This window comes from Pelodiscus sinensis, chromosome 4 (genome assembly GCF_052426305.1).
Source record: "Pelodiscus sinensis isolate ZL-2025 chromosome 4, ASM5242630v1, whole genome shotgun sequence".
NCBI lineage: Eukaryota > Metazoa > Chordata > Testudines > Trionychidae > Pelodiscus > Pelodiscus sinensis.
Genome location: NC_143055.1, coordinates 42,476,536 through 42,497,516, shown reverse-complemented (window position 1 = coordinate 42,497,516; position 20,981 = coordinate 42,476,536). Strand labels below are relative to the sequence as shown.

The window sequence follows — 20,981 nt, the reverse complement described above, 5'->3', positions numbered from 1 at the left end:
TATTTCTCTCACCCATCTGACCTTTTACTAAGATACAATTTTCATTATATAAAACATCACCTTTGTAAAAGTACCTTAGGAGAACACAGGAACACAGGAATTTCAAAAATTCAACTTATATTTGTAATCTTGCTATTGACTTTTAATCTCAAATTTTGGGAGTGGTTAAAATTTAAATACTCAGTGCAGCTATCGTATTTTGCAAAGAGGTATTCAAAACATTTAGAAAAATCATGTACAATTGATTAAATTAAATTAATTACAAGTATACTCTCCAACTCAGTTAAACGTTCTTTTAGTTACAGGGAAACTCAGTTATAATCACAATAGTGTTTGAAATGCATTAATGGCTGGTTCTACAACAGGTAAAATTCTATTATTAAGGAACATCTGAGAGGAGACAAGATGAACGTGTTAATCTCTGCTTATTCCAATTTCCACTTAGCCTTTAAAATTATTAGAAAATAACTCTTTTCTTCAAGTGGTAACCTATTACAGTGCATATCACAAAGAGAAAGTTTTTCTTTTTTTTAAATTCATGACATTCTTACAATTATGTATATAATATCTGGGATATATTATGAGCAAATGTCATATGTGACTGGAAGCATCTCTGCACATGGCAAATATTTTTAGAAAGACCTCAAAAACGGAAATCAGGAAAAAAATATTGAGCCTTAAGGACACCCGGCATCTAGAATCCCAGACCACCACAATCTGTATTGAAAAAGCATGAAGAGATGATAGATTTTTTTGTTACATTTCATACAGGGGATTATTTCTACAATTTAACAATAAAATAAAAACAAACAATCTTCAATAGATTATGTTTTAGGGACCTCAATGCAATTAGACAAGTTTTAGATTACCAAAATGTCAGCTGACGCAATAGTGCCCATTAACCTCAAAATTCCCAGGTCTTACTATATTACGTAACAAACATTTTCAATTTTGATTAGTCTGCCCCAAATCTAAATATTTCAATTTGTCAAAATATTTAATTTTGGATTAGTTCCGCATTAAAGTGAGTCTGCCTGCATGGTGCCTTATGTTCCCATTCTCTCTCAGATGAAATTACTCATCCTATGATGCATCATAGCCCCAAACTGTTACGCCAGTGAGGCAACATGACAACTCAGCAGGACACAAATTAACATGAGATTTCTCCAAAACTAAACCGATTTGATTCGACAAAACAAAATATTTACATTGAGGTCATATATCAAATCAAGCTGAAATGAAGTTCAATTCAGAAATGTCAAAACGTTTTGTTTTGGTCACAAGTATCAAAACAATGTTTCACATCTTCAAATTGAATGTTCTGAGGCTTAGTTTTTTGATGAAAAGTAAAGTTTTCTATAGACACTTTGTAAAAATTCCATTAGTCAAAAATCTAGTTTTCTATTAAAAACAGTTTAGATGGAAGACCTGATCAGCCGTAGAAACAATGGTGAATGACTGAGAATTTAAAACACGGGGAGATTTCCCAATTGTCACCAAATACTGCAAGAAGCTAACAAACAAATCTCAGGAAAACAAGCTTTGACATAGATTGTACAAGAGCATGGCTATGTAACTTTTAACTTAGAAACTAAACAAGCCAACAAAATACACATATTACCTGAATCTGCTCAAACACAGAGGCCTGTTCCTGGTTATTGAGTAGTGTTAGATGCTTCTGGAGTTCTAGTTTAGTTTTAGAAGGATGTAGCCCTAAATAAGCGATGAACCAAGAAAAAGCAGACAAGTAATAAGCAAACTATAAATCAATATAATACACTAATCATATGATGTACACAGAAGATTAAATAAGAGTTATAATCATTGCTATTTAAATTAATTATCTGCATTAGTTTTAGCTGATAGGCACTATAGTACATATATTTAAAAGAAGTGTACTTTTTTGTAAGTAATTATATAGAACCATCTCTAAATACGGTACTAATTTTATGATACATGTAAAATGAGGAAACAATCATTTGCATCAAGGAGTTTTGCTGGAATCAAGTGCAGGATTAGGCTTTTTAGCTGATGTAGAAGACTGCAGGGCTTTGTATTACAGAATGAACCTAGAATCTGCTGTAGTTTAGCAAACAGCCTCATTATTGAAGTTTTATGCAGTAGAGGTTTTGGGTTTATTATATGCCATTAGCTACTCTCTCACGTATATGCCTTTGTCTCTAATTTGTCTCTTCAAGAGTTTTGCCAAGATATATTAAATACTGTATTCTCCAGCTTTTTCCTTTGCTGAATTCATTTACTGATATTTTAAAGGAGACAATCCTGTGGCTGTCAATAGTTCTTCCTCTTCTCATTCTTGATTAAATTTCTTTTTCCACTATAAGGTTTCTGTACTTGTTAAGCCTCTGATTGCGGGATGTATACATTTCTCCATCACACTGAAGTGGACAATAATAGTCAATCAGACTCAATTGTCTTTTTAATGCTCTCAGAATTGTAGCTAGCTGCAGGCCAAAACAAAATACAGGATAGTGTTGTTGTGGATATTCTGCTGTTCCTACAGTCTAATATAAGATATATCTTGGTCCAACAAGCTACTGTGGCTTTTCATTTATTTGACAGCTGCTGCTGTTCCTCATTCACCCCAGTCCTGCCCTAAATAGCTAAATTCTTAGCTGTAAGATTTGCTGAATTGCAAAATGTTCCTGGCCTCAAGTCTTTGCCACTTTCTGTACAATGGATGTAAACTGCAATTACTTTGTTTTTTACCAGAAATATAGTTCAAACACATCAAAGGGGTCCACTGTCTGACATCATGTTTGAGAGCAGACCACCTCTTCTATCTATCTCAGTTCATTAACAGAACAAGCAATCCTCAGCTAGGGCAATATATTCCTTAAAAGTACATTTAAAAGTTATTTCCATTTTTTATTGTTTACAAATTTAAGAACTGTGTAATTTTCAATGCAATTATACTTAACCTTTATTTCTTTTTAAAATGTAATTAAATACACAGTATGAATCAATTTAGCTTTTATTTGATCATTCTTGACACTGGCACTCTGTCTGACCTTATACTGAAGTTACTTTTTAATTAACTGACCAGCTTTCAAATGTCCAAAGTTAATATATTCCTGAGTTTTAAAAAAGTGTATCTCTTTAGATCAATGTTCACACATAAAAATATGACTTTGGCAACTCAGAATACATTTTCAAGAGGTTTCATTATCTACATTGCTTAATACTTACCCTCTATCTTTTCACAGAGCTTATGCAGGCATTGCATAGGGCATCCGTCACAGAGTTGGAGCTGAGCTTTGGAGGTTTGTTGCACAGCAGCTACCGTGAAAGCCTGTTTCAAAGTCATCATGATTTCATCAACCTAACAAGAACAAAAGAGAAAATCAAGGCAAAAGATTTAAATGTGATTTCTGCTACACTAAATTGGTGTTGTTTTCAACACAGCAAAGTCAATCTCTAGGGCTCTTGTACATTTCAAAAGCAAAGCAGATGGGAAACAAGGGGGCTCATACATTTCAAAAACAAGGAGCACTAGGCAAGAGGGGGACTGCTTAAGTCCCCCACTGGCTCTGCTCTCCCTGCAACGCTTCCACCTTTGAAATGCAGCCAGAGCCGTCAGGGCTCTTGCTACATTTCAAAGGCGTAGGCACCCTTATTAACTAACTGAAGAATTGATGCAAATTCCATCAACTATTTGATTAGCTGATTAATCTAAATTTAACATCCCTAATTCCAACTTCAATAAAAATGTAGTTTCTTGAAAGCATGTAATCTTAAGAACAATTATATTTTTATAAATGCAATGGGAGTTGAGAGCAAACAACAGAAAAGCATAAGATTGTATCAGATCAGGACTTTAATTTGCATCTCTTACCAGGGCTTCATCTGTGCACTGAAACACATAGCAGACAAAGTAGCAGCCACCGTTTCCTGAAGACTCTCTACAGATGAACCCAAAGTGATCCACATGTCTAATTCCCTGGCACAAAAGTAGTAGTAACAAAAGAGTCAGACACATTTACAAGTTGATTCCACACAAGTAATTATCCCACCAACATTAGACAGATGCCCAACAGCATTAAATACTTATTTATAAATTTATAAATGGATCTTTTGGAGAAGAAACTGCATGGACAGACACATGCATGACCACTAAACATACCACTAAACATACCAGATAAAATTTGACCTCCAATGTATAGCATTAAATTTAAAGAACTGCTACAAAGTTATTGCATCCATACTAGGGACTTAATTCAGTGACCTTTACTTAGTTGGACTACTATTGTCAGTACATATTAAGGATGTTAAGGACTAGTCAACTAGTTGACTCCGCTCCCCCCCCTTGCTGCCTCTATCAGACAGAGGCAGCAAAGAGTGAGGGAAGAGGGTGTACCTCAAAGAGGCAGTGACACACAGCTAAACCTGGGATCAGCTGTGCGGCGCTGGCGCTTTGAAACAGTGAGGCGGCGTTCAAAGCGGCAGTGCTGCACAGCTGCTCCCCGGCTCAGCTGTGCGGCGCTGCCCCTTTTGAACACCGCCTCAGCATTTCAATGTGGCAGCGCAGCACATCTGAGTCCCCAGTGGGGGCTCTTGTACATTTCAAAGGAGGAATGCAGAAATGCTTATTGACTAGTCGAGTAGTTGATGGAAATTCCATCCACTACTTAACTAGTAAATTAACTGATATTTAACATTCTTAGTACATCTAACTCAGAAAGAGGAAAGATTACAGAATCAGGTACAGAATTGAGGAAAAAAAACATATTACATTATTCTGGCAGTGCCCATAATGTGATAAGCACAGCTCAAATGTCGAGAAAGAAAGTACTTACCTTAAAGACTTTTAAGACCTACTTCCCCAATATTGCAAAGATTTATTCATGTGTTTAACTTCACTCAATTTGAATAGTTCAACTGAATACAATGGAACTACTTTTGCTGTACAAAATTAAGCATGCACACAAGTCTCTGCAAGATCAGGGCTTCTGGTATGCACTGCACAATGACTGAAGGAGAGAAATATAATCAAACTTTGTACTATTTTATTTCCTAAATACAAATTCTTCTATCCCCAACTGTCCCTCTTTCTACCTGTTATTAGTTGCTCCATGTCATGTAGATGACACACCAAAACTTGGTTTAACTAACTGATATTATGTTGATTCAATGAGTATTAAATAAAACTTCCTAGATCACACAAGAAACTGACCTCACCTCAGGTCACTTTTTCAGCCAAAATCCTGAGTCATCAGAAAGACTTCAAAAGTGACGAGGAGTCCTGTGGCACCTCATAGACTAACAAGCCCAACAAAGAAACCAACAGAACACCATTGGTCATCACCAACAGTCCTCAGTTAAAACCTCTCCAACGCATCATTAGTGATCTACAACCCATCCTGGACAATGATCCCTCACTTTCACAGGCCTTAGGAGGCAGGCCAGTCCTCACCCACAGACAACCCGCCAACCTGGAGCAAATTCTCATCAGCAACTATACACCGCACCGTAATAACTCTAACTCAGGAACCAAACCCTGCAACAAACCTCGGTGCCAGCTCTGCCCACACCAGTGACACCATCACAGGACCTAACCAGATTAGCCACACCATCACTGGTTCATTCACGTGGAACAAGATATCAAGGACATAGCTGTTCTAAGAAACTCAAGTTAATGAAATTCACATTCAATTCATGACACTCTTAACTTAGTGTATTCATTTATTTGAACCAATGTCCCAGCACAGCAGCTGTTTGTCAGCACCATGATCAACTCTGCTTGATGTGAGCACAGCAATCCACAAAACCTCTATCTTTAACTAGGAAGCCAAGCCAAGGTCTGAAAATGGAAGGCAGGATTCAAAAGACTAAGGTGTTAAATGTTAACACATACACACACACACACACTAGGATTTCTCTGCTTCTGTTGTCCTTCGCACATGGCAGTTCCCTGAAAAATGCATAAAACTACCTCACTGTTCTTCTTCAAGTGTCTCCTTAAAACACCCCTGTGCTGTGATGCCAGCAAAAAGATTCCAGAATGGCCAAGCAGCTGCTGTGCTGATAGCCAGTGCTTAATTGGTAACAAAAGAGGCGCCTGACTCAAGCTATTTATTTACTTTCATAACTGCCAGAAAAGCACCGAGATGCCCAGACTACGAACTGAGAAGCCTAAAGGCTCAGCCCTGGCAAAAATGAAGCATTGCTAATATCTCTGTCTATCATGCTTACCAGTGTTATCTCCTGCTTTCTTTGTGAAATTGTCTAGTATTCTATCCTACCAGCTCTTTCTTATGTGATACTGTATTTAGATTGTAAGCTATTTGGGGCTATTTTGTTCTGTGTATCTACAGCACCCTAATACAACAGGGTCCTGCTCCATGACTCAGTATCCTAGACTCTACCTCAATACAAACATATAGTATTAAACATGGTCTCCTGAAGTCACATTGGTCTCCTCAAAAGAAGCCAGGCTGCTCTTCTGCGATGGCTAGTAAAGGTGATTCTGTATGGAGGTAAGATCGATTGCACTGCAGCAGGCTGCCCAAGGGTAATGTGAAGGAATGTCTGGAGGAATGCTGTGACCTGAGCTAGCCCCCATAGAGGCATGGTGGTAGCACTACCCAGCTCCTTCTTGACCTCAGTTCTACCCTGACAACGCTCACTGCTGTGTCCCTGGCTCCCATCCCTGTGCCTGTCCCCATCCCCAGCACAGCTCTGCTACCAGCCCTGTCCTTCTCTCCCCCCAGACCCCGCCCCCAGCCTTTGCTGCTGGCCATGGCTTCATTCTTGGACTGGGGATGAGCCACACCTGGCAGTGCACCCAGATGCCAGCCCCCACCATGGCCCAGCTACAGCTCTGCTCCGGTCCCTGCTCTCAGGCTCAATCCCCATGACTCACCCTCAGCTGTAGCCCCAGCCTCTACCCCCTTACCCCGGTCTGCTCCCCTCTCCCGGCTTGTGGGGGCAGGGGAAACAGGGGTAAGGAACAGTGTATCTCTGGATTCCCTTAACTATAAGCTGAGTGCAATAATTGTGTATATCTGTGTGGTCTACAACAAAAAGTAACCTGAGTTTGAATGTTATTTATGAAGAGTGTTCAATGAACTCTGAAGTAGTGTTTGCTCAGTCTGTTTCAGTGACTGATAACACACTGTACACCACACTAAAATAGCTGAGGGAATCCTGAACTTGCGCAACAGTGAATCATGTCTTCTGGAATATAAAAGCAGAACTTGACAGGAGATGTGGCCCAGTTATGTTTTACTTCACAGAAAACAAAGTAATGACCTCAGACATTACAAGGCTAAACATTAAACAAGAAATGAAGACCTTACAAAATTATAGAATGCCAAGGGGTCTACTCACATGGGGATCCACTTGGAATGACTAGGGAGAGGAGAATCCATGACAATTCATGAATGGCAGAACTATTGTAAAAAATTTACCTGAGAGCAAAAGGATATTTCCTTGAAGCTTTTCTCAAGTGCTACTTTTTTCGTGTCAGGACTGATGAGGTAAACTTCTGACTGCCCAATCTGAAAACCAATTAAATAAAAACAATTACACTGAGCTGCAAGAAATATTACATCAGATTTGTTCTAACTACAAAATATTCCATGGATATGAGAAATTATTCCACTCTATGACCCAATGCAGATTTAAATTACAATAGTACAACAAGCACCACATTTTGAATGAGAGAAAATATTGATGCAAGGCTGGACTTGGACTTACTATCACATTTATAGCATTCTAAGATACTGAACTGGGATTTTGTTTTCTTTATGAGCAAAGGAAATATTAAAGGACCTACATTTAACTAGAGAACAGCAAAACTACACGCAAGAAAAATCCTGTATCCTGGCTGAGGGTTAGACATGATGATCACTGTGGTCCTTTCTAGTCCTATGGTTCTGTGACTCTACAAAAATTCAGATTTCCCCTGACCTTGTCACATATCAGTTGAATCAACGTCATGTGATGAAACTGCAGTAAATCAAAAGGCAAGCCTGGAAACACATCAAACCCACAGTTGTGTTTTTTAAGTGCTGTTAGATATACACAGCACTTAAAGGCAATGTATCTCAAGCTATAAACACAAGGCCACTGGAGTTATATCTTTTATTTACATTTAGCTGTAGTCCAGTTTTGCAGCAATAACCTTGAGCTGCTGTGAAACACTGCCAGGTTTGAACAAGAAGCTTTTTTCCCAGACAGACATTACATGCTAAGGTGAAACAGATGTTCAGAATTTTTCAGCTTCTGGCACCATTTTTCATGAGACTGGATATGGGCCAAAATATTTAAATTGTAAACTTGGTTCCAGTTCTCTGGGAGCATCTTGATCCCAATTGTCAGAAGACTGTATCTGCAGCCAGGATAATTTTAGGATGTTTTCCTCTTAGAAAAGTAGATTCCACACAGAGCTCCCCTTTCTTCCTCTCCGCCCTCCCCACACCCCTACAATTCCCAGAATGCACATTATATAAGACACCTGACTTATTGTAAAGAATTATCCAAGAGTGTAGGGAAGGAGAGCTGGGCCCCCTTTGTCTGTTCTAAAACTTCCCCATGGATTCATTCTTGATGCCTTCTCTCACTTTAGCACTCAGAGAAGCCATATCTACAGTCATGTCACTTATTTGAGTAACTAACTCTATACATTCAAGTTTGAAGCACCTACACATTTGAGTCAAAATGTTCAGTTTCCACATCTGCGAAACACAGTTTTAAATTACATGCCTCTTTTAAGAAGTGTTGTGGCAATTTAGTAGTTGAAGTTCTACGAAAGTCCCAACGTTTACCAGGGTGGGCAGGGAGCTAGACCTAAATATATCCCTCTTCCCTCAAACCCACAAATGTTTGCCATGGTTTAATCATTCAAAACAATATTTGTTTAAAAACTAAGGTTTATTTTAAATGGCGCTATTGTATTTTCAAGGTACAGAATTTGGCCTAGGAAAGAAGGGCACATAAGGTATGGCTTTAGGCAGGGGAGCACATTTCCATCCATTCCCTTCCTCCCCCCACCAAATTCACCTCCCTGAAGAAGGCAATGTACAGCTGCAGAGCACAGATTCTAGAATAGTCATAACTACTGTTGCCCTAATCTCATCCCTCAAGGCATAATGCTTACACTTCCATTGTGTAGGTGTAAACCTTCTGAGATCCCTGCTAACAGCTCATCTTGTCCACTACTCCAGAGAAGTCCATGGCTCAGGGCCATAAGAAAGCCCTAAGAATTTAGTCTGATGCAATCTAAGGGCATATCTATACCATAAAATTAAGTTTACCTAATTTATGTCTGAATATAGCTGTCATAGTAATTACATCACTTGCACATCTACGCTTTGTTCATTGTGTTGACAGTGTGCATCCTCATAAGAAGCACTTGCACTGTCAGCAATACAGCGTCTATGCTGACTTTATGCCTCCTGTGAATGTGGTGTTATTAAGTTAGGGTACGTCTAAACTACATGCCTCTGTCGGCAGAGGCATGTAGATTTGTTTGTTCAGCAAAGGCAAATGAAGCCACGATTTAAATGATCGCCACTTCATTTACATTTACATGGCTGCCGCGCTGAGCCAACAAACAGCTGATCAGCTGTTTGTCGGCTCACGCGCTAGTCTGGACGTTCCCCCTGTCGACATCAAAGCCCTTTGTCGGCAGCCCCGGTAAACCTCATTCCACGAGGAATAACGGGGCTGCCGACAAAGGGCTTTGATGTCGACAGGGGGAACGTCCAGACTAGCGCGCGAGCCGACAAACAGCTGATCAGCTGTTTGTCGGCTCAGCGCGGCAGCCATGTAAATGTAAATGAAGCCGCGATCATTTAAATTGCGGCTTCATTTGCCTTTGCTGATCTGTCTAATCTACCTGCCTCTGCCGACAGAGGCATGTAGTCTAGACACAGCCTTAGTGTAGCAGGATAGTTCCATTGGAGGGAGCAAAGTTTTAGTGTAGATACATACATGGTTAGATCTGGCTGGCATCAACCTAATTCTGTAGTGCAGACCAGGGCTAAATTTGATAAGTACTAAACAGTATTTAAAAAAAAACTTTAGTACTAAAAAGCACAGAATCAACACCTAGTCTCTTGCTGCCACCATCTCCAGGGACAGCCAGCCAAAAAAAATGCACACAAGTACTTAATGTTCTCAAGAGATGAGCTCAAGCTAACCAGCCAAAATATTGTTTGCTATACTTCATCTAATTAATCAGTGTTGTACAGAATATTGCAAACATGAATTAATTTGTAATATAACTGGAAAGTGAAACAAAACTAACCCACATCTTCTTCAGATTCTGACCTTTAACCATATGGCCTACCAAACAAGGGGTATAACTTCCTGTTAATTTTGTATATCTGGTGCCAATCTCAACTTCAGTATGCTCATAACTACCATAGTAACCCACAATTACACGTACACACCAACTACTACTGGGAGTAGGTGGAGTTAAACTGCAAGAGCACCTTAATTAAACTGTTTGTTACGGGACAAAAAGGCTGTGGGTGTATTATGCTAAACACACATACAATATCACAGAAATAAATTAGTCCCAGTCTTTACATCAGATCATTATTAATAATATTCCCTATTAATTTCTTAACATTTTCTTTTGAATGTTTTAGAGGGTGTTGTTTTTAAACCATTTAACTCAATATTTTTCTGATAATGTAGTTTTTACCCAGAATGATAAAACTTTAAAATAAATATATATACAATTTTACGTTTAACTTAAGCTCCAATAACTGCAGGAAGTTATTTAAGGAGGAATTTTCATCTTTGTAGGACATTTCTTTTATATTTCCTATCTAGTGTTTAGAGACATAATATGCCAGCAATAGTTGCAATCTTGTTTTACCGTGAATAACATAGTCCGGTTTCCTGCAATATCTGTTGGCTGCACAACGTTGTGTCCATAGTTAAGTTGACGTTTTAGGTTCAATGAAATCTCAGTTTCATCAAAAGAGCTGGCAAAACTGTTACTCCTCCAGCTCCTATCTTGCAAGTCTCTCTTAAAATATAAAGAACGCAGTCCAGGCTGAGAGCAAGATTTCCTAATTGGTCTTCTTTCCTCTTCTTCGGTGACCAAAGGTTGGAAAACAGATCGCAATTTATCACTGAAGGATAATCCTCCGGAATTATTGACAGCTTCATGTTGTTGGGACAATGAATTAAATTCCAATTTTTTGCTACAACTAACATGGTTAAATTTTTCAATACATTCATCAATTAGCGCTGGGGGTGCATTTTTGTGTGCTACTGTCATTCGTCCACAGAACAAGACCTCAAACTTTTTGGAAAAAGGGTCTTCAACTTCAGATAGATTATTCTGAAACTCTTCCTGACGAGCGATTTTTCCAGCCTGCCGAATGGAGCTAATAATTTCAGGCACCTACAAGAAAGATGAAAATACAATATCAACAAATGCTTCTTTACACTTAAAACCCTAGAATGTTAAAAGGAGACTCCTCAGATCAGATTTTCACTTTCCAAGTAGCCTCTGACTTTGGGCATTTCCTTTTCTAAGAGACGAGCTGAGGACATCATTAATTTAACTAAGACAATATGCACATTAGCAGTTAATCATTGTTCAATAAAAAAATCTTGCAGGGGGGATGAAAATTGGTTTATTTGCTTCCCTAATAATACATCATCATCATTAAAATCTAATCAGTGGACTGAGTCATCAAGGTACTGAAGATTTCCAAGAAAGCCTCTAGTAAGTGGACTGATTTAAATCAAAACCATTTTAATCATAAATTTTAATCATGCTTTATATCAGCAAGCACGAAACTTTGGTATAAATCGTTGATTTTAAGTGGTTTGATTTGTATATTTTAGTTCTTTGCCTAAAGAAAAGTTGATTCTTGGTAACCCTTAAATCATGTTGATTTGCAACTAATTATAGCCTTTACATTCAATTTGGAGCCTATTTTTGCTCACTAAGAGGATACCTAGTATGTATACATCGATATATATTTATTTAAGCAATTATATAGCTTAAATTACATTTATTTGGAACCTCAATGTTTACATATTTTTAAGGCTAAGAAGTGCAGCATACACCATGCTGTGTGGAGAATAAACAACATCTTCCAGGTTCAAAAGTTTTGGAATAGTCTTCCAGTGTGCTCAAGCATGCACAACCCATGGTAACTCACAAGGACCTCAAGGACTCCACTTGGAACCACTGTACAGATTGAAACTTTCTGAACCTGGACTCTCTGATCCAGCAACATCTATGGTCTGGAAGGTTGGTGCACAGTCAGCCAGTGGAACTCCTTGCCAGAAGATGCTGTGAAGACTAGGACTTTAACAGGGTTCAAAAAAGAGCTAGATAAGTTAAAGGAGGATAGGTCTGGAAATGGATGACAGGAGAGGGATCACGTGATGATTACCTGTTGTGTTCACTCCCTCTGGGGCATCTGGCATTGGCCACTGTCGGCAGACAGGACACTGAACTACATGGACCTCTGGTCTGACCTAGTATGGCTGTTCTTATATTCTTATGGATGTTCCAGGAAGGGAAAGTCTTTACCGGCCTAGGCTACCAGACATCAATGGCAGCAGGGCTGCCCAATAGGGCAGCAGGGGCTGACAGAGCAGCGGAGGTCAGCAAGAGGGGGAAGCTGGCTAGGAAGCTAGCTGTCAGGCCAGGGTTGGAGAGGGCTGGTGGCAGGGAGGCCAGAAATTACCTCCCCTGGTTAGGTAGAATCCTTGAGCTGGGACTGGTAAGGTCCCAAGAGTGCCGAACCAGGGAGATCCAACCAATACTAGATTATTCATTTTATACTTGTGATTTATTTAACTGAGTTTGACTGGAAATCAACTCAATAAAAACTGTGCAAAGCAGCATTTACAATGTACTTATTTGTTATATAAAACAATGCTACTTGTGCTGGACAGTAAGTTTATAAAATGTTTTGCATTTAAAACTGATTTATTAAAAAAGGCAGTATTATCAATAGTTAATTAATTGCACTGACTATTTCTGGTCACCATGTCCTTGATGCAGAGGAGCCAACAGTCTCTGTGGGCCCCTGGGCAAGGTCAGCTCCACATTCCCTAAAGGGGCAGGACTTCTGGCCAAAAGGATAGGGCCATTGCAGTCAGCCTTCCACACCACGCAGAGCACTCCGACAGTGCCACAATAGAGGCAGACAGAGCCAGGAGCCCTGGGGTCTTTTTGAATTGCTGGGCTCTGAGACAACTGCCACCACTCCCTCCCCTTTCCTCCCCTCATCAGTGGCCTTGACCTGAAGATTTTAGCTGTAATGGATCTCACCCTTCCACAGCTAGTTATCATACATAGATTAGAAGAGGGGGGGAAACAAATTTTCCTGCAGTTTAAATTCCCAACTGGTTTCTAAACTTTGAATAAAAGTGTCACTTAAGTAGACTAATGTGCTAAGCAGGGATGTGAAAATAAAATCTGCTGAGGATACAAAACTGGGAGATACTGTCAATACAGAGGAGAATTGCAATGTGATACACAAAGATCTGGATGAAGTTGAAGACCTGACTGACTGACTGAAATGAGATGAAATTCAACAATACTAAATGCAAAATCATGCAATAAAAATTTCTGATACAAGACCCACCAAAGTGATAGGGGTATAAAAAAGGCAAATGTGATCAAAGGTTGTATTAGGCAAGGCATTTATAGAAGTGCTAATGCCATTTTTCAGTGCCCTGATGGGACCTCATTTGAAATACTCTGTATAAGCCTGGTCACCCACCTTCAAGAAAGATTTAAATGAGAACAGATGCCAAGAGGTGATCAAGGAACTGGAAGATGTATCTTCTGAGAGGATTTTGGAAAAGCTTAGCAGGTTCAGTCTAGCAAAAAGACCTTCCTCTGAAGCATCAGGGATAGATATGACTGGATGAGACATTAGATGGGATGGGAAAGGCCAGAACTCTGAGTGGCACCAAGCTCTCTCATGCTCAGGGCCGGCCCACAACATTTTGGCACCTGAAGCAGGGAAATCAAATGATGCCCCCTTGCCCCCTCACTTGGGCCAAAACTTTGAAAGGTCTAAATTCTGCCTTCTTCCTGTTCTAGCTCCTCTCATGGCACTGCTCTACTACTACCCCAATACAGGAGAACTAACAACTTAAAATGCCTTGTTCAAACGCCTGAACAGCAAATGTAACTAATGAAATGTGCACCTAGAGCCGAAAGAATACATATGCACCAGCAGCAGACACCATTTTCTATACTCTGGGTCCTAGGGGCACCCCCCCCCTCACAGCCTGGCACCTGAGGCAGCCGTCTCAGTTCGCCTCATGGTAAGGCCATCCCTGTGTTTGGCTGACTGGTTCTTGCTTATGTGTTCAAGTTCTACCCAATCACCATATGTGGCAAGGCATGTATCCCCCAGGTCAGGCTGGTAGTGACCTTGGGGTCTTCTCATTTTCCTCTGCAGCATGTGGGTGCAGGCTGCTTGCAAGGGTTATCTGCAAGATATATTTCACTTAATCATCTCCCTATCAATGTGGGGAACTTGAGCTCTGGGGTACCTCAGTCTTCCCCATTCTCTGTGGTAGTCTAATCTCCTGTAGGCTGTACCACTTTGGTCTAATTTCAATTGTTAAATGAAATGTGCAGGTGTTAGGGGTATACAGGAAACCAGACTAGATGATCTAGTGGTTTCTTCTAGCCTTAAACACTACGACCCTATGATCTACTTGAATGAAATGAAATGAAGAACATACTCTGTCTGCCCCTTCAGAAGAGGCTGCTTCTATCAAAAGCTGTTGAACCCTTCAAAAAACTCCACTTCCAAGTGCTTAGCCAGCAACTTGCATCAATTCAGTGGTTTGACTTCCTTTAAACCTTGGCATCAAACAAGCACTACCTACTATTATTTTTTATTTAATTTAAATGATTTTAATAGATTCTAAATCAGTTTAATATTTGACATATGTTGTTTATTTCAAATTTAATTTTAAATAGGTTTATATTTTAAAATTAAACCTCTATTTAATTTAATAATTTAATTTAAATATAATCAATTTTCATCCACTCTGGCCTCTTCCATTCAATTCCGTGTTTACCAAGTTCAAACTCTAAAAGGAAAGAAAAATAACATTGCAGAATATAACAAGAGCCACAGAAGAATCTGGAATGCCAAGGACTTGTATTATTGGTAGATTAACAGCAAATCTTGTTATAATCTTCACAGTAACACATCCTACCATTAGACAAAAATGTTTTTGACATAAAATAATTTTGTTTGGAAAAAAACCCAAACTAATTCATTTTTGTTGTTTAATTCTACAATTCCTTCAGGTGGGAGTCCTGACTAAATTATTTTTTTTTAAATCTCTCCATGTGCAGAGAATCCATGTTAGGAAATACTCAATTATGATTAATAGAACCTATAAATTACAAAGAAAATATATTAGTTTATCTGAGGCTAATTCATTAATTAACATGAATTGAACCAATGATAGTTTGAAATTGCTTCTGCTATCTGAATAGCACATGTAAGCCTTAACTGTCTGCTCACATTTACATTGTGTGTACCATACTTGGTTATGTCCTACAGTGCCTTGGATTGGAGCAAGGCAATTATATTATCAGACCGGCAACAAAGGATGTAAAATACACGGATGTCATACTATATTCATACACTGGAGAATACAGAAAGGTATTTAACAATCCAGGTTGATTCTGACAAAAGACCAGTACATAGTTTTCCTACAGATGTGGATTCATCATTCTAGTGCAAGAAGAAATTCAAAATTAAATCCATCACTTTCAGAATGATGTTAATGAAAATCTGATTGCTGACGTTGCAATAGGATGTCTGGAATAGCATTCTAAAACATCAAACCAGGAGAAACATCTCCCCACACAAGTATATAGATGGCAAAGTATGCTTGAACCCCACAGAACCCTTTCTGGAGGTCACCTCTGCTTTTAATAGACACATCCATGTTTTTTCAACTGTTCAAGTAGAATAGGATTATGCTGAAACAGTTTTACCTTTAAGAGATCAAAAAGGCCTCAGTATGATTTAATTTTATAGATAAGGAAGTATGGCAAAAAGTCAGAGGATTAAAACAATGAATATGACAATGACAACAATTAGGCAGGAAACATTACTTCACCCTTGAAGCATGATGCATGAGTCACCAGCTAAGTCATACATAGAGCAAAAAGACAGTGGGTCAGGATTTCAAAATTCTATTCCCAACTATGCCACTAATTAGATGAGCAGCCTTGGGCCTGGACAGTTCTGTGCCTTGTATTTAATCTATATAAAATGAGAATGACAGTTCATGTTGCTTCCAAGTGCCTTGTGAGAGACAAATAATTTATAGGCCAAGGCCAATCTGTGTGACTTTTTCTAGACTGGAAGAAAACAGCTGTAGGGAAGTTTAAGCCATTTTTGCACCCTACTTAATTCTGGTCCTGTCCAGAGGCACTATTTAGGAGTAGACATAAGGTTGCCTTAGGTGTTCCAAGATATAGGTGCCCATCGATGGACTGTTACCCCACCATAATAGCCTTCTCTCCCCACTGCAAAGCCAACACACCAGATCCCTAGAGATTCAGTATTTGTAAAGCACAGTAGTTTGAGACACTCTCCTAAAGGCTGCTACTTAAGGGCGAAGTGATTTTCCTGGAATTGAAGAGAAACTGAGATTTGGATGAAGTTTAGCAATTTCTGATTCAGATTTGTGAATTTTAAGGGAAAAGCCCTTTCATTTGGCCACATACATGGTGTAGTGTCAATTACACACATAATTTAGTTAAGTATCGCCACATTTCAGGCTGTGTCTCCAGGAGTGTTTTTTTAGGAAATCTACCTTGTTCCAGCTTTACCTGGTAGCACTAGAGCAAACCAATTACAAGTATTCCTATTATCATGTTATCCAGACATGCTCTGCACGGCACAGAGAATGCAATAGGTTAAAGACACTGACAGCTCATCTATATTCCCATTCCTACCATTGGTACTATTGGTAAGGCTGTGGCAGTGGTGATACAACCGAGGGAGATTTCTTGGAAAATTCTAGCATCTGCAATGCCAAAAAACAGCACTAAAATGCACTTTCCTCAAGGAGTTTGCACCAGTACAGGGGAAAAGTAGGGGGAAAATTCCTAGTCTAGCTAGAACTGTGACCAATTGCTAATGCATTCATACTGAATTTATTTTCTTTGGTGTTTATATCCCTCAGATACTTTTGAAGCCTTTATGAGACTGCTGTTCTATAGCAAACGTGGCCCTAAATGTAGATATAATTTAACAAACCTCCTCCCCCCCATATCCAAAGTTTACTTTAAAACAGTTAATGAACTTCTTATTCAAAAACATATAATGGGCTTTAAAAAGGAAGGGACCGTTTTTATTTTGCTATGGGCTTGAATTTCCTGGTATTACATCATTTATAAATAGCAGCTGGGCTTCAGTTCCATGTCTATTTAAGAGTATTTCCTCCTCTGTTCTGTAAGAACATGAAACACTTATCTGGCTGGACACTTAAAGGATAGCCAAAGTACAAAAACAGGGAGAAGTGCTTCCACTTACAATTTGCATTAGATTCCAATGGTTAACCTAAATAATTACTACAACGGCATAACTGCACCCATTTCTTTTACATATGTGCATACCACCAGACAGATTAGGCAAACTGATGAAGCATGGTTCTAATATTTAATACAGACATTAAGTAGAAGTGGTAAATCTGCACTAGTCTGTGCACTGAAACAGTCTCCTTAATTTGTTAAGAAGATGAGAGTTAGGGGAGAAAGAGAAAGGTGGGCACAAGTTTTTCCCAAATATCCTCTGTGGCTCCATCAAATTGTTCGCAAATATTTTTACTATAAAACTTCGATAGTAGGGATGTTAGATAGTGGGTAATAGAATAGCAGAATTTTTATTGGTTACTTGAGTATTCTATAGGCCAGCCCCTCTCCCAGGGTGCTTTCTGCCACTTTGCACTGCTGCCTCTGTATCAGCCGGTCCACGAGGAGGGCCAGTTTAAAAAAAAAAAAAACAGCTCCCTTCATGGACTGGCAGACTGCTGCCCTGTGCTACTGCCTCTGATACATAGGCAGCTGCATGGGGTGACAGCAGCCCCTGTCCATAAGAGATGCCAGCTCCCCATGTACAGAGACTGCTCTGCCTCCCATGCAAAGCAACCCGTGTTCATGGCAGCAGTGCAGCAGGGCAGGTGATACCTATGTGGAGATGGTGCTGGGGGGAACCGGCTTTTAAGCCAGCCCCCCCCCTCCAGAATCAGCTCCTGCTCCCCCCTTCTGCCTCTGACAGAGGCAGCAAACAGGGGGGCGGGGGGTGAAGCAAGTATAGAGTAGTTGACTACTCGCTTACATCCCTAATCTGAGGTTAGGTGCAGAAGAGAATTCAGGGTAGGGGGCTGGGGTGCAAGAGAAGGTGTGGGATCTGAGAGGGATTTTGGGTGAAGGAGGAGGTTGTCATCTGGGGCAGAGTATTGGGGTGCAGAGAGGGGTATGGGAGGGGGTATGAGTGCAGGAGAGGATACTGACCTGGGGGAGGGTGTAACAGAGGTGCAGGGTCTGAGAGGGAGTTGAGTGCAGGCGGGGATGGGATGCCAGAGCCTAAGCATCTCCTGGACAGCAGCTCTCTTGGGCAATCTTCTCTGCCTGCCAGCAGCTCCTAGTTGGCTGTTTCATGTAAGTCTTAGCTCTGGGGAGTGGAGGCTTCACATGCTGAATCAAAATCTCTCAGGTCTTATTGGCCAGAAACCAGACAATGGGAGCTGAGAAACTGTGTTGCACTGCCCCCAGCACCAACAAAATCTCTAAACTCCCATCAGCCTCTTTCCTTCCAATAGGAATGGAGAGATTTTTTCTGGGAGTGGGGACAGTACACAAAGGCTCACCACTCCACCCTGCAGCGCAGAGAGCACAGAGAACAGCTAACCACTTTGAGTGGCGCTGCTCCATGTTGCAGAGGCAGGCGGAATGGATGAAATGGCCTGGTAGGCCAAATCTGACCCATGGGCCATATCTTGCTCACCCCTGGTCTAGCAGCATTACCAACACTTCCACTGTTTATTGGGCTCTTAGAAAACATTTAGGCATAAATTAGAGCTAAGTATCAGTATCAGCACAACACTGAGAAACAGGACTAGTGGCTGTAAACAAACTTTATGGGATAGTGGGAAACTTGGCCACACTCATGATTATGCCATACTATGGATGGCATAAAATTATTATGCCATACCATGGATGTTGCCGAACTAGAAAGTGCTAGATTTGAGGTTTAACCTGTACTTTTAAGTGGCCATTCTTAGCATTTTTAACATTTCAAAAGTCAGTCATGCCATCCTAATCCTAGAAATATTACCATCTAACACTATGAGAATTTTGCCTATGTAAGAGCTACATGACTGAGCTAATGTTAAATGTGGCCCCTCCAAACCCTTAGCAAGGTGGACATAAATTCTGTGGCAAGTTACCTGGCTTCTATTGGGGATGTGAACAGTTAACCAGTAAGCCTCACCCTTAATGGCCCATCACTGGCTGTGGGATGCTCCAGCCTCTCAGGATCTGCCATGGAGAAGCCCCCATCCGTGGCAAGGGGGGGCTGCTGCAGCCTCCAATACTAATACTAATATCCAAGTTGAATGGGGGGACCACTCCAGTGCCCATTTTATCTATAACCATTTAAACTTAACGTTTAGCCAGTTAACTAATTAAACGGGATTTTACATCCCTAGGTTCTACAACACTGTGATGAAAGTGCTCTTGTATCCTGCAAGTTATAAAATGGAAATTACTACTTCATTAAATTGGTGTAATTTGCTATTTTGAAACAAATTAAGTAGGGGCTATAATGAGGGTGCAATGTTGATAATTGAATTGATATCTGATTGTTATGATAGGATCTGGAAATCAAGCAGTGATGCTTGGTGGGATGATATGTTGCTGAAAGCATTTCCACATGGGTTGGAATAGTCTCCCAGGGACTTGTTTCTTGGTGTCCCTTCTTAGGAGTCTGGTGCACCATCTCTTCTGCAGCGATGTGAGACAACAGGTCTAGCTGGATGCATAAGATGGCTTATTGCAGTCTGTCTCTTCTACCTCCCCACAATGTTCACCTGAAGTAACCTTAACTGTGGCTGGAGCTGAACAGCGGGAAGGAAGCTCATATTTTGTAGTCAGGGATTCCAGGATTGTTCTAATCCTATTTTGTCATCTTTATTTCTCTGAATTCATTGTCTCTATTGATAGCATTTACTGACTATACTAGACAGATAAACAGCTCTGGCAACTCTGTGATACAATGTGAGGTTTGTGGATGCTGATGATAGCAAATGGAATCATGCTAATAGAGGAAGAGCAGATGACTGATGATCAAGCCAGTTTCCACACAAAACATTCATGCTATGGCCAAGTTGTAAACCTAACTCAATACATCAAAGATGGCTTCAAAATCTGCAATGTTTTAGAGACGGCTTTCCTTTATCTGTCAGCTACTTATGATACTGTGAACTATCATGCACTTCCATTGTAACTAGCTATAATTTTGAGAAATAGGAAGATGGCCTAAGTAATCCTGCTTGCTAATCAACATTTCCCTTGTTGAGAGGGATGGTCAGAAAAGTCAATGACAAATTCACAAAATGGTTTGCTCCAAGAATCAGTAAGTACTAGCACCCTTACTACCTAACATCCACATAAACAGAATTCTTCAACATGCAAAGGTTCATTTATGCAGGTGATCACTGTATTACCACCAAACAGGAAAGATCTCAGGATACCGTGCACATTCTAACTGGCTATCCAAGAACTGCCAATCCTCACAACACCTTCCACCTGAAAACCTTTCAGACAAAGGAAAGCCCCAGATTTTGTATGGGGTCATACAAAAATCAAGAATATGAACATCTAAAGTATCTTGGAGTGACGTCAGGCTGAATCTAGACATTCAACGTGCACATCAAGAAGCTGAAAAAGTAAATAAATTCCAGCAATTGCGAACCTT

At 40.0% G+C, this 20,981-nt stretch overlaps 1 protein-coding gene across 10 annotated transcripts in view; it reads right to left on the bottom strand.

Moving 5' to 3' along the window:
• Positions 1-20,981, bottom strand: part of TBC1D1 (TBC1 domain family member 1) — a 188,882-nt gene that overhangs the window by 109,676 nt on the left and 58,225 nt on the right. For all 10 annotated transcript variants that reach the window (XM_014576744.3, XM_025187957.3, XM_075930589.2 and 7 more), the window contains 5 exons: positions 10,853-11,386; positions 7,431-7,520; positions 3,857-3,961; positions 3,211-3,343; positions 1,622-1,713 (listed from right to left, as the gene is read on the bottom strand). In XM_014576744.3, coding sequence (XP_014432230.3) covers positions 1,622-1,713; positions 3,211-3,343; positions 3,857-3,961; positions 7,431-7,520; positions 10,853-11,386 — 954 coding nt within the window. The remainder of the gene's footprint in view (positions 1-1,621; positions 1,714-3,210; positions 3,344-3,856; positions 3,962-7,430; positions 7,521-10,852; positions 11,387-20,981) is intronic.